The 18,201-nt window shown below is 43.5% G+C and overlaps 1 protein-coding gene across 11 annotated transcripts in view; it reads right to left on the bottom strand.

Moving 5' to 3' along the window:
* Nucleotides 1-18,201, bottom strand: part of ANO4 (anoctamin 4) — a 432,231-nt gene that overhangs the window by 114,476 nt on the left and 299,554 nt on the right. For all 11 annotated transcript variants that reach the window (XM_019961160.2, XM_070789603.1, XM_070789604.1 and 8 more), the window contains one exon: nt 14,655-14,786. In XM_019961160.2, the coding sequence (XP_019816719.2) occupies nt 14,655-14,786 (132 nt within the window). The remainder of the gene's footprint in view (nt 1-14,654; nt 14,787-18,201) is intronic.

Here is an 18,201-nt window from a genome sequence, read left to right as displayed (position 1 = left end):
TGATAGCTGAAGCTGAAGCTCCAATACTTTGGTTACCTGATGGGAAGGGCCGACTCGTTGGAAAAGACCCTGATGCTGGGAAAGACTGAAGGCAAAACAAGAAGAGGGCAGCAGAGAATGAGATGGTTAGATAGCATCACTGACTTAATGGACATGAATTTGAGCAACTCAATGGACACAAATTTGAGTAAACTCCAGGAGATGCTGGAGGACAGAGGAGCCTGCTGTGCTACAGTCTATGGGGTTGCAAAGAGTCAGGCGCGACTTAGTGACTGAACAACAACAAGCTTCCATGTTGTAGGATCATCCAGCCTGTCCAGCCCAGGAGACTGGGGTAAGGGAGGGAGAAGCTGCCTTATGTGCCATGTCAAAGAGTCTGAACTTGATCCCAAAGGACACAGGGAAACTTTGAAAGCTGCTAAGCGAGGAAGAGATGCTGCCACATGGGGCAGGGCATGGAATTCACTGCTGAGTGTGCCTGGCTAAGCAGCTGAGGAGAGGAGGAAATCCATCCTAAGCTCTGCTGACCAACCTGTGGGCTGTGGATTCCTGGAGGAAGGGGATTATTCACAAGCTCTGGATGGGCTGGTGATGGGAGCCCAGAGGATGACCTATGACATGAGTGTGGTGAACAGACTGGGGAGTAGGGAGAGATGGAGCAAGCAAGGTAACTTAGAATTGTTCATGCAGGAGTTAGTGGCCAATTCAATGAAGGCAGTGGTAGTGAGGTCAGAGAGGAGGAAGAACTAGGACCAAAAGGCTTTGGTGATGATGGTGGACAGTGAAGAAGATGGCCATGTTGTAGTGGTGGTAGCTTTTGCTGGCTGTGGGAAACAAAAAATTGATGGCGTGGGTGCTGTAAGGAAAGCAGGAAATGGGAAGAACTGGGGACAAAGACACCGCTAAGACATGGTCCTGAATTAGTGGTTACTTAAGCACTCTTAAGTACTCTCACAAAGGCCACAGGTTTAGCTCCTGTCCCCTCCTTAGTGCCACTCTCAGAGGTAAGAAGTGCCCTGCCCAGGCTCAGGACCCCACAGTGCTCATAAACAGGCCTCCCCCCACTGACTGCTCCTTGTGGTGGGGTAAGCTGTCAGCAAGGCCAAGGGTGTGTGCCCACCAGAACCTGCCCAGAAAGTGCCAAGGCCACTTCTAGGGCTTTAGGGGCCTCTACTCAGGTCCATCCACTTGAAGACACCTCTGTTACTGACAGTGCCAAGCAGGGGGTGTGGATGGATCCTGGGCTAGGGGATAGGGTGTCTACATGTGTGAATCTGAGGGCCCCTCCTCGCCAAGAGTGAGATGGAGCTGCGGGTGGGAAGAGAACAAGTCAGGCTATGGGGAAGTGGAGGGACTTTTTCTCCACAGCCAACAGTGAGGATCCTATGAACTTGGACTTCAAGGTCTTTATGCAGCTGTGTTTGTCAAGGGAGAAGGAAAGACTGTGTTGTACTTAATTGTTAACATGATTTATTACTTTAATTATTGAGACACAAGGTCTACAGGCCTCATCTGGACTCTTGCCCCAGGCCTTACAGTTGTGAGCGGAAGGCCTTGCCCTTCCTTAGATTCAAGATGAGTGATTTAAAAGAGATGAATCTATTGTCTTTCATTCCCAAACTCTAATGAAGATAAATGAGAGCCAGGGTGTGAGAGTGCCAGCAGGGTAGGTAAGGCTGAGCTCGAGGAATCTGACTCTTCGGGAAAGATGATTTCCAGCTCCTGCCCACTGTGTAACTCAGATAGCTGGTTCACCCTTTCTGTTCCATGCCCTCAATAGCTGTATAAAGACCTCAAAGTCCAAGCTCACAGGATCCTCACTGTTGGGTGTGAAGTCCCTCCATTTCCCACAGCCTGACCCCTTCTCTTCCCACGCACAGCTCCATTTCACGCTAGGGTGGGGCTCAGACTCAACACATGTGGACACCCCATCCCCCTGCCTGGGCGCCATTCACAGCCCCTGCTTGGCGCTGCCATACTATACACCAGTCTTATGGATGGTCTGATATTTAGTGAACATGTGATAAACATTAGCTGGGGTATCATGGAAGGGGCAGGAGTTTAGAATCAGGCATGTTATGGTTCTAACCCCCAAACCTGCTTGTTCCTATGTGGCCCTGGGTAAACTATCTAATTCTGTGAGTCTGGGTTCCACATCTCCATAAATGGAGGATAATGAAATTATGTTGCAGTGTTGCTACAGAAATCAAAGGACATAATGAATAAAGAACATGCGGCACAGAGCCTGGCACTGGGTGCCTACAAGCCTCAATGTTCTCCTCCTCCTCTGACCACTGTTATTCCACATGACATCAGGCACATGTCACTACATCATACACAATCCACCCCAGATACGATGCTAGCCCTGTACTTCCTACTTAAGTTAACCCTTCCTTATTTTACTGTATTTAAATTTGGCAAATGTTCCCTTTTTCTATAGGTGTTCTAAATTGCCTCTTACCACTTTGATGAGTCTAAAAGCCCCTTTCCTACCAAATTTAACACGCTCAAGTTAAAATTTTAAATAAATAGATACATAGGTACAAATATACATGGGGCTTCCCTGAAATGTCTCAGTGGTAAAGAATATGCCTGCAAAGCAGGAGATGAGTGTTCTATCCCTGGGTTGGGAAGATCCCCAGAGAAGGAAATGGCAACCCACTCCAGTACTCTAGCATTGGAAATCCCATGGACAAGAGCCTGGTGGGCTACAGTCCATGGGGTTGCAAAGAGTTGTACACGACTTAGCTATTAAACAACATAAATATACATATGAACATACAGTAACATAACTATTGCTCTACTATAGCACAGTACTTGCCACAGAATACAAAAGCACTTATTAAATGAGTAAGTTGATAAATGTTAAAGAAATGTTTATTCAAAGATGGATAGATGGCAATAAAAGAATTCTAAGAGACTTATTCAAAGTCGGTTGCACAAATACTAAGAGAACACAGCTGACTAACCACCGGATCTCCAGACACACAAAAGGACACTTTTCTCACATCATTAGGTGACCTCTCTGTGCCTTAAACTGAAGTCACTGTCACTAAGTTATGTGCTACCTAACAGGAGCTACATCATTTTTAAGAAACACACATCTCATGCTACGCAGCTTGCTGCACTTTCATTTCAGTTTAAAACTTTCTAGGAAGGAGATCTGTTTCCCCTGACTCTGTGGATCAATACCAACAAGCTGCATACTGAGGATTCTAATGCAGAATAAGTGTGTGTAATACAATGAGCGTTTTGAGACGGCTGTAAGTCATGGGGGCACTAAAAGAACATTAATCCTACCAAAATCAATCTCAGCCTCTCTTTGCCTAAAGGACTCTCTCAAGATTTCAGATCAATGAAAACAACACAAAAACTCCAAACGCTGAAAAGAAAATACAGTTAAAAGTACATGCTAGAAAAATCAGTATCTTTAGATGGCTAGGCTGAGAGACTTTAGAAAATATGCACATGTTATTGATAAATAAATGCAAAATGGTAATGTAGCCTGGCTTAGTTCAGGCTGCTATAACAAATTACAATAGACAGGTGGCTAAGTCGCTTCCATCGTGTCCAACTCTGCAACCTTATGGACCATAACCTGCCAGGCTCCTCTGTCCATGGCATTCTCCAGGCAAGAATACTGGAGTGGGTTGCCATTTCCTCCTTCTGGAAATGATCCTGACACAGGAATCAAACTGAGGTCTCCTGCACTGCAGGCAAGTGCTTTACTGTCTGAGCTAGGGGGCAGCACTTGGAACCTAGAAGAGCGAAAGTGAAAGTCGCTCAGTTGTGTCCGACTCTTTGCGACCCCATGGACTACACAGTCCATGGACTTCTAGGCCAGAATACTGAAGTGGGTAGCCTTTCCCTTCTCCAGAGGATCTTCCCAACCCAGTGATAGAACCTAGGTCTCCTGTTGGATTCTTTACCAACTGAGCTATCAGGGAACCTAGTAAGCATCATATACATAGCAGCTGTCATTATTCCTTCAATAAACTCCCTACTGTTGTGCTGAATTACCTTCTCTGAAATTGAGTTTGAGAGGAGTCTTCTGAACTACAATGCTTCAATAAAATGACTGCCCTTAATGCTGACACCCTTGGAGAAGGAAATAGCAACCAACTCCAGTATTCCATCCTAGAAAATACCATGGGCAGAGAAGCCTGGCAAGCTATAGTTCATGGGGTCACAAAGAGGCAAACACAACTTAGAGAGTATACAACAACAACAATGCTGACAGCCTCGGGCCCCTCAGCTGGCTAGTGCAGGAGAGGCCTCTGCGGGACGGACCTTCAGGTGTTCACACAATCACGGCTGATAAGCAGCCTGCGGGCCCCCTTCTGGCGACGTCAGATAAAATGAACAAATGGCATCATGCATTGGCTTTTAAACAGGCATCCCACAGGTTTGCTTTTGTTGCTTCTCAAACATGAATATATTCAAATGGAAGGTGAGGCTATTTGCTTGTTAATCAGTTACCAACTTCCATTTTTGTAAACTCAAAATGTTCAAACAGCAAAGATGTACAATGTGGTTAGTTTAGGGTAGACTGCAGTTTTCTGCTGAAGATATACCTAAACTCCTGCAGAAGGTTACGGCCGTGAGCGATAAACTCTGCAGGAGCCCACTGAGGGGGCCCATCAGAAAGAGCCCCCGGAAAAGCCTTAGAAGGAGTTTGCTCTAAAGACATTGCTGAGGACACTGCCCACTATTTCACTTAGAGTCCCTGTCCCTGTGCAAGGACTTCATTTTTTGCAAATGCTAAGAAAATGTGAGAAAGAGCTTAGGGCCCAATTTATTGGCTCATTTGTCAACCATCACAGAAATATAGGCTACCGAGGTCTACAAATCTGAACCTATTTTTTCCCCTGAACTTCCCTGCTCTAAAAGTTATTCTCCTTGTCTTGAATGTTTGTTTATATTTTTACCATTCTCTTTGTCTCTTCACCCCACCTCAAATGCTTCAACAATAAACTCCAGAGGAGAAGCAATGTTTTTGTATCTACAGGCTCATACTAATGTCATATGGCTTAAAAACTGTATGTACTTTGGCCCTGTTCCCGTAACTGGCATATAACTGAGGTGGCCACACAGTGCAGAAAACACCCTTTTCTCCAGTCAATCATCTGTCATTGACTGGTGTGACCTTGAGCAAGCTGTTCAGTCTCTCTGAACTTCACAATACTACCTATACCTTCAGAGCTGTCATGCATCTATATCATAATTCTGGAATGCAGGATTGTTTATTAACATGCGGTACCTGCCACTCTTATTGTGCAATGCTTTGCTTGCCACCACTACTTGAAGAATGCCATTTCCTTGACCACTATCATCCATAACTCACTGCCATGGCCTGTTGGCTTGCTCACTTGAGAGGCAGATTCAAACAATAAAAAGGCAATCAAAGGAGGTTACAGACAAACTCCCACCTGCTGTCCCTTTCAACGGCCTTCTCTCATCTTTAACAGCCCTTGCTGGTCCAGCACCCAGATTCCCATGGTGAGTGCTTTCTTGGTCACCAGCAGATGTATCATTCTGTTATTCCCTAGATCACGGGTCCTCAACCCCTGGGATCTAGTGCCTGATGATCTGAGGTGCAGCTGATATAATAATAACAAGAATAATAATAGAAATTGAGTGCACTATTGAGTGTACTATGCTTGAATCATCTCAAAACCATCCTTGCCCCTTCCAGTCTGTGGAAAAATATCTTCCACAAAACTGGTCCCTGGTGCCAAAAAGGTTGGGGACTGCTGCCTGAGATGTTTACACTGTTACCTAGCTCCAAGTCTAGAAGGAAAAGAAAGGGATATAAGCCAACTTCATGTCAAATGATCTTTTTATACTGTCCATTTCGTATATGTACGTGACCCATGAGATTAAGATGTCTGAGGCATGAGTTAAATATCTTGGGGTCAAGCATTAGTCCTCATAACAGAATTTAGGGAAGGAAAGATGATCAGTTAGTAGCACTGAGACAAAAAAATGAATCAGTAAGCCAGGGGTAATTTGCAGCTGAACACAGAGGCCGTCACTGACTTTCAACCCTTCCTCTGGGTGTCCTGGGTTTGGCAGATGAACGAACTTGACTCTAGAGCCTGAGTTCTGTCCTGCTGCAATGGCAAGAATGCCAGTTCTGCTGATTCTTTTAGGTCCTGCTCTTTTAGGTGCTCTGATCATTCCGGTGCCACCAGCTGCTAGGCATACTGTTCCCATCCTCAATGGTTCAGTCTAGCAGGGAGAGAAAGGCATATGAAGAAATTCCATTCCAAGTATATATATAACTGAGTCACTATTCTCTACACATGAAATCAACATAACCTTGTAAATAAACTACACTCCAAAAATTTTACATCATCACTACTGGCCTTCAGTTCAGGTCAGTTCAATTCAGTCACTCAGTCATATCCGACTTTTTGCGACCCCATGGACTGCAGCATGCCATGCTTCCCTGTCCATCACCAACTCCCAGAGCCTACTCAAACTCATGTACATTGAGTCAGTGATGCCATCCAGCCATCTCATCCTGTGTTGTCCCCTTCTCCTCCTGCCTTCCATCTTTCCCAGTGTATCAGGATCTTTTCCAATGAGTCACTTCTTAGCATCAAGTAACCAAAGGATTGACGTTTCAGCTTCAGCATCAGTCCTTCTAATGAACATTCAGGACTTAATTCATGTAGGATGGACTGGTTGGATATCTCCTTGCAGTCCAAGGGACTCTCAAGAGTCTTCTCCAACACCACAGTTCAAAAGCATCAATTCTTCAGTGCTCAGCTTTCTTTATGGTCCAACTCTAACATCCATACATGACTATTGGAAAAACCAGAGCTTTGACTAGATGGACCTTTGTTGGCAAAGTAATGTCTCTGCTTTTGAATATGCTGTCTAGGTTGGTCATAATTTTTCTTTCAAGGAGCAAACGTCTTTTAATTTCATGGCTGCAGTCACCATCTGCAGTGATTTTAGAGCCCCCCAAAATAAAGTCTTTCACTGTTTCCATTGTTTCCCCATCTATTTGCCATGAAGTGATGGGACCAGATGCCATGATCTTTGTTTTCTGAACTCTGAGTTTTAAGCCAACTTTTTCACTCTCCTCTTTCACTTTCATTAAGAGGCTCTTTAGTTCTTCTTTGCTTTCGGCCATCAAGGTGGTGTCATCTGCATATCTGAGGTTATTGATATTTCTCCCAGCAGTCTTGATTCCAGCTTGTGTTTCCTCCAGCCCAGCATTTCTCAAGATGTACTCTGCATATGTGACAATATATAGCCTTGATGTACTCCTTTTCCTATTTGGAACCAGTCTGTTGTTCCATGTCCAGTTCTAACTGTCGCTTCCTGACCTGCATACAGATTTCTCAGGAGGCAGGTCAGGTGGTCTGGTATTCCTATCTCTTTCAGAATTTTCCACAGTTTGTTGTGATCCACACAGTCAACGGCTTTGGCGTAGTCAATAAAGCAGATGTTTTACTGGAATTCTCTTGCTTTTTTGATGATCCAAAGGATGTTGGCAATTTGATCTCTGGTTCCTCTGCCTTTTCTAAAGCCAGCTCGAACATCTGGAAATTCACAGTTCATGTATTGTTGAAGCCTGGCTTGCAGAATTTTGAGCATTACTTTGCTAGCGTGTGAGATGAGTGCAATTGTGCAGTAGTTTGAGCATTCTTTGGCATTGCCTTTCTTAGGCGTTGGAATGAAAACTGACCTTTTCCAGTCCTATGGCCACTGGCCTTCAGAGCTAGATAATTCTTTGTTGGAGCTCCTGTGAAGGATGTTGAGCAGCATCCTTGCTCTCCATCCCCTTACATACCAGTGGCAGTCTCTGCCCTAAGTTTAGACAGCCAACAATGTTTCCAGACATAGCCAAGTCACTCCCCTATTGAGAACCAGTGATGTATAATTTAGTGTTGGTGACCTACAGCTAAAATGGAAGCTCCAGGAAGGCAGGAATTTTTGCCTGTTTATTCACTGTTGATTCCCAAGTCCCCAGAACAACAGTGGGCATGGAACATGTGAATGAAGGAATATTTGTTTAAACACATGCACGCACAACAAACATATGCTTCAGATGCTTCCATTTGGAAGTGATCAATATTTAATTTTACCTCACTTTTAATGGATTTTCATCAAAATAAAATAATGGTAATGATAGAAATTTTAAAATTCAGGGAGGAATATTTTTCTCTGTATCTAACACAAACATTTTCTGAAAGGCAATTCAGAATTGATCTCTATCTGGAAAAAGTATACTATATACATATTATAAAAAGAGACATGAGTCTTTTCCAAATTTCCTCTTCTCTGTGTCCCAGTAGAAAACCTTTATTATGAGTATTGACCTTAGAAAGTAATTGCCTCAAGGGCAGTACTGCTAATGCCATTTTAAGAATGAAGGGCAGGGCTACTGAAACAGGCCAACACTCACAGGCAAGGAAAAGAGGAGGAATAAATTAATTCCTGAATGGACTTGTCATTCACAGTCATCTGGTTTGACCAGAGTTTAATTTATCTCAGAGAGTTGGTGGGCCTGCCTGAGGGGTGTCACATGATAACAAATAGTAGAGAGAGAGAAGGTCCGATTTTGCATCCACCATACCAACCACCACAAGGGAAAATTTGGCAATGTCTGGAGACATTTTGATTTTAGCAACTAAGTAAGGGTGGGGGGCGGGGGGCAGGAAACTGCTATTTGCATCTAATGGATAGAAGCCATGGTGCTACTAATCATCCTACAATGCACAGGGCAGTTCCCCGCAACAAGACGTACTCAGTCGAAAATGTCAGCAGTGCCGAGGTTGAGAGGCCCTGCAGTAGAGCATGTTTAAGGGCATGGGATCTGAGACCTCTCTGTGCAAATCTGAATTCCTGCTTCATCACTGTCCAGCTGTCTGGCAAACCAATTTCCCTTTTCCTCCTGGGCACAAAAGTAGTTACATTAGCACTCCTCAAGTTAGGGCTAACTACACAACAAGTTCTGGTGCGTGAAATGTGGGCATAAGTGCTGTCCACCACTTCTAAAACTGGCTTATAAAAACTTCCTTCAAAATCACTCATCTCTTTTCGCCTTCCATAGACCAGATGCAAAGGATCTAGGGGATGGCAGAGTCACTAGACAGACAGAGCCTGGGTACCTGAATGACTGTCTGGAGCAGAGACAGCGCCCCTCCGTCCCTGTAGTGACCTGCAGTAGACCATGATATGAATAACAGACAGACAGACAGACAGACAGACAGACTTCTACAATGTTAAGCCACTGATGCTTGGGGTTGATCAGGTAGGTGGACTGTCACCTACTGCAGGCTTCTTAACCTCTCTGTGCCTCGATTTCCTCATCTGCAAAATGGTGGTGATAACACCATCTCTCCCATGAGGATTAAAGTTTTTAAAATAGTGTCTGGCATCTAATAAGAGTTTTCCCATCTGAGGGTCCACTTTCAGTGACACCATATAAAATGACCAACGGCATTGTATGTTAATTTATAGAGATATGTACTCAGGTTTGCTTTTATTGCCTCCCAAACATTGATATATTTGACTTCCCTGGTGGCTCAGTTGGTAAAGAATCTGACTGCAATGCAGGAGACCCAGGTTTGATTCCTTGGGTGGGGAAGATCCCCTGGAGAAGGAAATAGCAACCCATTCCAGTATTCTTGCCTAGAAAATACTGTGGACAGAAGAGCCTGGTGGACTACAGTCCATGGGTTTGCAAAGAGTCAGACACGACTAAGCAACTGAGCATAGCAAACACTGATATGGGTTTGAAGTAACTGGAAACTAGAAAGCTAGGCTATTTGGTTTTTAATCAATTCTTTAATTCTTTTGTATAATGTAGTTCAAAGTACAAAAATTTAAGATTAGATTTATTCCATGTTATCCTTACTACTTTTATCCTCATTTTATTCATTTAAGTACCTATCATATGCTAGGTGCTGTGTTAAATGTTGGAGATAGAATTATGAGCAGAAACAGACATAGCCTATGCCTCCATAGTGTTCAAAGCTTACTCAAGAGTTAGGCGTTAACCATGTAATACCCAAATAATTATAAAATCTCAAATATGAAAAATGTTATAAGGGAAACACACTGCTAAAAGAGTACAAAGCAAAGAGAAATGGTCTTTGGAAGGATGGAAGGAGGGTTTTCCTGGAAGGAGGCTTCAGAGCTGAGTTTGAAGGATGAATAAGAATAAACTTGGGGAAGGGGGAAGGAATGAGAAAGGAATTCAAGGAGAGGAAACAGCATATGCAAATATCCTGAAGTGAGTATATCGAAAGAACTGAGAGAAGTTGTATATGTCTGGATCGTAAGAAGTGAGGGGAGGAAGGTAGTCAAGGCAGATAAGGCTGGAGAGGAGTTGGCTGCATGGCCAGGCCATTCAAGGCCTTGTAGGTCATTCTCAATAATTTTCATATTTTTTCTAAACAGGGTGAAGTAACATGATTAGATAAGCATTTTAAAAAAACCTCATTTTGTATGCTTTTAAAGAAAATGGAATGGAGGTAGGCAAGGGTGGAGCCAGGGGACCTATTATTTCTGGATTACAGAGGTGAGATTGTGGTGGCAGAGATGACTGGATTAAAGAGACACTTAAGATAAAAACTCATTAGCCTTTGGAGTTATCTTAAATGTGGGAAGTGGAGGTGAGGGAGGTGTCTAGAGTAGATTCTAGACCTTGGTTTCAGCAACTGGACAAATATTATGCCTCTTACTGGACAGATGACAATGGACATGGACCACTTTAGAGGAGAAAATGTCATGTTTGGTTGGAGATGAGTATGCAGTGAGCTAACCTCACATCATCTTTATTCTTTGCTCATAATATGATTCTCCTATTTTCATTTCTATCTATTCATCTACTTTCTCATTTAACAAATCATTATAAAGTACCAACTATGGGACTCAAAAATGGTGATATAGACACAGTCTTTAGAGGAGCTTATGGTCTAGGAGAAAGCAAAGAAAATGGATACTATTAAGAATTATGATAGCAAAAATATTATCACCAAGACATAGAAGAGTATACTTCACCCAGAATCAGGGTTGGAGGGTGGAAATTATAGAAGGTTCTCTGGAGGAAACGTCTCTGATGCAATGTGCCAAGAAGGGAGCCTCGGGGAAAGGGTATTCCAGGTGAGAGAAGAGAATGTAAACAAGGAGGGTACAGAGAGATACTGAGGTCAAAGCAGCTCAGTGTGGCCAAAGCATACAACAGGGAAAAGGAAGAGGGGGCTGGTGGGCCAGCCGAGGATTCTGAGTTTTATCCTCAGAGCAGAGTATGTTTAAGGCTCTTTTCTACTTTGGTCATTATTTATTAAACATCCCATTGTCTCTTCTTCTACATTCATGTACACTCACATACACACACACCCTTACATTTCTATTATCCTTTTTTCAATTCCTGGACTAACATAATATCAAATATTCTGCAAAGAAACCACATGAGATTTTGGACAGCATTTGGAAAACCAGGGATCATGTTATAACTCCCAGAGCTCATTAGCCAGCACTTCTGTTCACTTTAAACCCATTAAAATCACTCTTGAACTGTCCTTAGGGAAATCTTTTTCTAATTGCTTCAAACCATTATTTCCAAGTGGACAGCCTGTGTTCTTCAAATCTTATTTATATACATTCATTAAAGGATGTTGTCCATGTGGCATGTTAGTTTTCAAACAGAAAGAAATCCCCACTGCCTATAACATTCAAGACACTTGTTGAACTTTTCCTCTCCCAGCGGCACAGGAGAACTGCCTAAACTACGTTCTCGGTCCCACTGAGGTCTGGTTCTGAGGTTTGCTCTGTTCCAACTGTCCCTCTGCTTCTTCCTCCTTAGTTCTCCTATGTTGGAAGCTCATCTTCCACCGATCACTCTCTTTTTTTCAAACAATGATGCCAGGTTTTCTCACACCTTCGACCCCAAAACAGAAAACTACCTGTGGTTTTTCAAACACGCTGTTCTGATTCATGCCTTTGTAGTTTTAAACATATGTTACCCTCTGTTTTTAGGATATGCTTCGCCCTTACCTACACGGACAAGTATTATCCTTCAAGGCTCATCTCAAATATTTTTTTCTCCTAACCCACCCTTATCTTTAAATAGTCTCCCTCCAGATCTGGAGGATGGAGCAAGCCCTCTTGTAAGTCACATTCAACATACTTTTATAGTGATTCAAGTGGTCTTCTCTCAGAGGAAAGGATAAAGAAGATGTGGTACATAGTTATAATGGAATATTACTCAGCCAAAAAAAGAACAAAATAATGCCATTTGCAGCAATGCTGATGAAATTTAAAATTACCATACTAAGTAAGTCAGACAGAGAACGACAAATATATAACATCACTCATATATTGAATCTAATTTTTTAAATGATATAAATAAACTTACTTACAGAACAGAAACAGACACACACATTTTGAAAACAAACTTATGGTTACCAAAGGGGAAACATGATGGGGAAGAATAAATCTGGAGTCTGGGGTTAACACACATGCACTGCTATGTATAAAATAGGTAACCAAAAAGAACTTACTGTATAGCATGGGGAACTCTACTCAATATTATATAATAACCTATTTGGGAAAAGAATCTGAAAAAGAATGCATATATGTCTATGCGTAACTGAACCACTCTGATGTACACTTGAAACTGACACAACATTGTAAATCAACTGTACTCCAGGAAAATTTAAAATTAAATAAAACAGTCTACTCTATTTACTAGGTGGGGTCAAGGTTCTGTATTATTTCCTATATTTTGTTGATATATGCCCTGTATCCAGACAGTGTCTGGCTAGAAGTAGGCATCAAATTAGTGACTGCTGAATGAAACAATTATTCAGTGAACAAATACCCAAACATGTCAAAAAAAGCTTCTCAAATATATGTGAGAGATGGCTGAATACCACCATCCCACAGGCTGTTAGCCCTCATTTATTATATCGTTTAAAATATCCATAAAGGTATAATTCTCAGGTCTAGTTCCGAGGGATCCTGGTGGGCGCCCAGGTGCTTCTGACTGATAACTCTGCTGAGAAACTTTGTTCTAAAGCCAGAATATTACACAACATAACCAGCGTGAAGACAAGTACTGGGAAGCCTTTCTCTTTCATTTACCTGTGTTCCTCTGAAGTAAAACAAACCCCAGGTGCACACCATATATTTCACTGATGCTTTCATCTACCCATCCATCCAGCTAAAACTTTTGAGACCCTCCTACAATCTGCTAGGCATCCTCTCAGGCAGGTGAGAAGCAAAGTGAACCTTTGCATGTAAATCATACTCTATTCCAGAAGGCTTTAAAAACAAACACCCGCTTGTGTAAGAAACTTCAAGATGAACAACACAGGCACAGCAAGGGTTTAAATGAAGAGTGGGAAAACGTCAGCTTTCATCTGTCTTTTTCTCTTAAGAAAACATCGTAGGTCCTGATCTTGGGGTTAACTTGAAATCCTGCTCAGTTCCTATTTCCCACGGAGGATTTAGCTAGGATTTCGAGGCTGGGCTGTGAGCTTCATGTCTTCTTCAATAACCCTTTTAAGTGTTCACATAGCGGGGCTTGTTTGGCATCAGTCTAACTGGTGGGGATCTAGAGTTTGGCTGAGTTAGAGGCTTATGGCATTTCTTCCCTTGCATTACACATTACACATTTTGATGCAGAGCATCTATTCTTTGATTTTCCTTTTCTCCTGCACCCTCCAGAAATCCAAGGCTTTAACTGGTTTTCTGTTGCTGAAATGTGCCCCCGCCTTGCACTCTCTGCAACTTGACAATGCCATTTGGTTTATATTTTTCCCAAAGTCAGCAACCTAGTTTTTAAAAAAACTCTGTTACCCCCTTTCTTTCCTTCAGGTAAGTCATTTTTATGGAGGCTGTAGCTATAGCTAAAACAGGAAGTGCCAGGAATTCCTGAAGTCTGGCTGAAAGCGAGGCCAGGCTCACCTGATTTATCCTCCTTTTAAGAGGCTGTCTTGGGCCTGGTTGTTTATAGTCTTTGGCATGGTTTTCTCTCCTACCACCGACCCTGCCCTCTGGCCATGATTTCTTGTCGCATCAAAAGCTTCAGAGTCAATTCTTTGTCACTTTTGCAATTCTTCAAAGGCTCCATTACTTAGCTAACCCCTTCTTCCCCCAACCATACAAGTACAAAGTGAGCAATCACTCCTCAGAGCCTGATCGATGAGTCCAGAAGCCGGCTGCTAGGTTACGTGGCTTTTTCTGGGGCAACGTGGTGAGTTGCTAAAGAAAGGGGAGTTGAGAGGTGAACCGAGATTTTTTTTTTTAACTCAACAACCCCTCATTTTAACAGGGCAACAGCTTCCCTATGTGCTGGCTCGAGGCAGATGAGCCTGCAGAGGGCTCTGAGTACTGGGCTTTGGCGAAGCCACAAGACAGAAGGAGCCTGGGTCTCTGAATCAGAAGGTGGTGCACCCAACACACATGAGCAAGCATTCTACTGTGTTGAGCTGCTGCGATGTGGAAATTGTCTGTTACAGCAGCCTGCTTACCCGAAAGGGGATATGAACACAAAACAGGACTGCTGGGGAGACGGGCACTAGGCTGTTCCTTCCAAGCACCACGGAATCAAAGGCGTGCAGGAGAAGGATCTACCATGGCTGCATGAACTTAGTAAGACAAGGGCTTTCACAGGAAACACTCACTGATGGATCCTTTGCTGGCTGAAAGGGGCAGTGTAGCAGTCATTCTCCTCCAGGTCTGGCAGTGTCTCCTTGTCCAGCCTCATTGGCTTCTTAGGTAACCATCTCCGAAACCTGCTTATTTGTTTATCGATCCTGTGGGACATGAAAGGCAAGACCAAAGGGTACAACATGTCAGCATTGCCCCAAAACACAGGAGGGAGGTCTCCACAGAGCCGCAATTATGACCCACACACGCTGGACGTGCTCACTGCACTCATGAAACCCCCACTGGACACAAAGAAGGAAGCAAGCCGAGACCCAGTGTCCTGATTGCCCATGATATCATTGCTATGAGTCACATGTCTACCCACACGCCAATGGATGGCTAAGGAGTCAGAACGAGGTTGGAAGGCTCCGGAAAGGAAGCGGACAGTCCCTGAAGCAAAGCAGCCAAGACCTTAAGTTCTTCCATCCTGCAGATTCTAGAAACTCACTGTGTGCTTGGAAAATCTCCCCATCCAAGGTCAGGAAGAGCTGAAGCTCTAGTTAGTTGGCTTTGGGGGCGGGGCAGAGACAGCACATTTCAGGGGTGGACTGTGCACAGAGAGCTCAATATCACCATTTGCTTTCTGGCCCTCATACCTTCCCGGAACAGCCTCTCAGCAGATGACGTGTTTTTTTTTTTTTAACTTTCATGTCTCTTTTCAAGCTGACCCCATGGTTCTCATGGTGCTGGGGTGGGGTGTCAGGACACACATGTGTCACTCTGGTCAGAGTACACAATGATGCCAAGCCAAAAACCCAACACTGTCCCCAAAGCAGTTTTCAAGCCATGATTTGCCTCCCTGGTGGCCTCCCCATTCCTTCTGACTTCTGATGAAAACATCTGGCCTCCACGTGACCAGATTCTCACCCACTCACAGCCAACTACTAGAAGAGCAAACACCACAACAGACTTTGAAATGATACCTACACCACTGGAACTTTTTTTTCCCCTAAGAGCACACATTAATAGCAGCTCTATGAGGCAGACTGAACAGGGACCGTTCTCATTCACACATCATAAAAGAGACCCATGGTGGGGTAATTATCCAGCCCAAGTTACCCAGACAGTGAATAAAGTCAGAACCAAAATGCAGATTCTAGACTTTTGATTTTAAAGTCCCATGATCATGCCCATCACAGTAGTTGATAATGGGAATCTTCACTTAAGGGCTATGGAAGAGACACATTTCTGTGGGGATGAAAAACCTTTAAATGCCTTCTATTAACTGAAAATACATGAAATTTTGGCATCTTTTATTTTTCTCCCCAGTTAAAATTATTCACATGGCAATTTGTCCTTTTCAGTGAAACTCCCAGATGAATGGATTATTTTTTTTTATAACAAATCAACTCCAAAATGAATAGTAACAGTAAACTCCTCTTTTACCACCTTTTCTCTTCAGCATTGCTCCAGCCTCACCACAACTCCCTTCTCTGCTTGGTGGTGACTGTCCTTTTTCCAGAGCCTCTGAAAGTTCAAACTGGAAAGAATCCTCCAGCTTCTTGAAGACTCTCATCTCCAAGAGGACCTGTCCCCATCACATATATACATACAGAAATAAAGATTCTACTCTGGGTCACATAGCCAGAAAATAATAGATTGGAATGGCCCAAAGACCCAAGAAAGCGGGAAAAGCCTACATTTACTTCACCCCTAAGATTCACCTTCTTTCCTCATCATCTTTTTAGTAGCAGTGAAAGTGTTAGTCACTCAGACATGTCTGACTCAATGCGACCCCATGGACTGTAGCCTGTCAGACTCCTCTGTCCATGGAATTCTCTAAGCAAGAATACTGGAGTGGGTAGCCATTCTCTTCCCCAGGGGATCTTCCTGACCCAAGGATGCCCCATTATCTTTTTAAAGACACTTAAATATAGTGAGATGTAAGCCTCAGAGAGGTGATATGACACAGTGGTTGAGAACATGAGCTCTGAGGCTGGAGTGCCTAGATTCAAACCCTGGCTCTGTAAATAACAGCAGTGTGACCCTGGGTAAGTTATTTAACTTTGCCATGCCTCAATTTCCTTATCTGTAAAATGGGCATGATAATGATGTGTAATTCATAGGACTGTGATGATTAAATGATCAAAATGTACATAAAACCTCCAGAATGGTATCAGTGCACAGTAAACATGGCTATTATTACTACGTTTTTCTTTTTTCTGCAAAGACAAGAATTTGAGCAACCAGCTTGCCTCTTAACAGTTTTGTCCTTCAGCTTTTCAATTCAAAGTTAACTATGCATCATGAGCATCTATTACTTGCTCAAGTTCAATGATTTAGTCATTAAATGAAACTTCCTAGGTTAAGCTGGTGGGCTTCCCTGCGGCTCTTGGCTTTATTTCATCTGATTGCCTTGAAAGTTGTTCATGAAAGACAACCCTTGTCCAGAGGTTTTCCATAACAGAGCTTTCACCTCCCACACGTGTCCAGTCTGCAGCACTAATTGGATTACACTTCGCATTCTCATGGAGTCTGGGCTCTGAGTGCAATGACTACGAATTTAACCAGATGGGTACAGTGCTCAATGTGGAGAAAAACAAAGCTGTAAAACTTCAGGGAATGAAATGGCAACTTTCTGCAACACGCTTGGGGCACAACTATTTAAGTGAATTGTGGAGATGGAGGAAGAGACGACCAGGGTATGAAAGTGAAAAATGAGGAGTGGGGAGAAGGAAGTGAGGGGTAGACTGCTTGGCGTGGTGGAAAGGAGCTGGGATTTGCCCTTGCAATGCCAAAATCCTGGTTCTGCTGCTTATCAGCTGTGTGACCTTCCACAAAATCACTCACCTTTCTGAGCCTTATTTTTCCAGGGTTTTTAAATGGGATCATCACCATCATCATCATCTCACTGACCTCACAGAGTTGCTAAGAGGCTTATAAAAGAGGATGTGCATGAAATGCTTTGGAGAAACTGCCAAGCAAAGAGCAGGGTTACTAATCACTCTTTGAGGACCACAGAGGTTAATGTAAAGTGATGGAAAGGAGAGGTAGTGGGCTTTTGAAACACTATGGTAGAGGAAAGATATTCAAAAGACAGCTTAAAAATAACCCCTGAGGGTGTGAACCAGCTTTCATCGGGCAGCCTGAGCAGAAGCAGGAAGACAAAGCATGGACTGTTCTGGTCCCATCACACACACCAGTCCATGCTGCATGCTCACAACGAGAGAACAGAATGCTCAAAAGTGATCAGCAGTTTGTAGCCTCCACTGCTTGGCAGAATGGCCCTCCAGTGATGCCAGCACCCTAATCCTGGAACCTGTGAATATGGGTGTAACACAGCAAAGGGACTTTGCAGATGTAAGCTGGGCCTTAAATTATGGACAGCATACTGGATTACTCAGGTGGACACATCTAATCACTAAGCCCTTTAAAAGCAGAGAGCTTTCTCTGGCTGGAGACAGGAGAGATGAGGCCAAAGGGAGGTCAGAGAGATTCAAAGTGTGAGAAGGACTCAACTAGCCAGAGCTGGCTTTGGAGGTGAAGGGGGCCAGGAGCTGGTGGCGGGGTGGGGGGGTGGGG

This window comes from Bos indicus, chromosome 5, assembly GCF_029378745.1.
Source record: "Bos indicus isolate NIAB-ARS_2022 breed Sahiwal x Tharparkar chromosome 5, NIAB-ARS_B.indTharparkar_mat_pri_1.0, whole genome shotgun sequence".
NCBI classification, from domain to species: domain Eukaryota; kingdom Metazoa; phylum Chordata; class Mammalia; order Artiodactyla; family Bovidae; genus Bos; species Bos indicus.
Note: the sequence above shows the minus strand (reverse complement) of the source record. Positions and strands in the feature narration are given on the sequence as shown.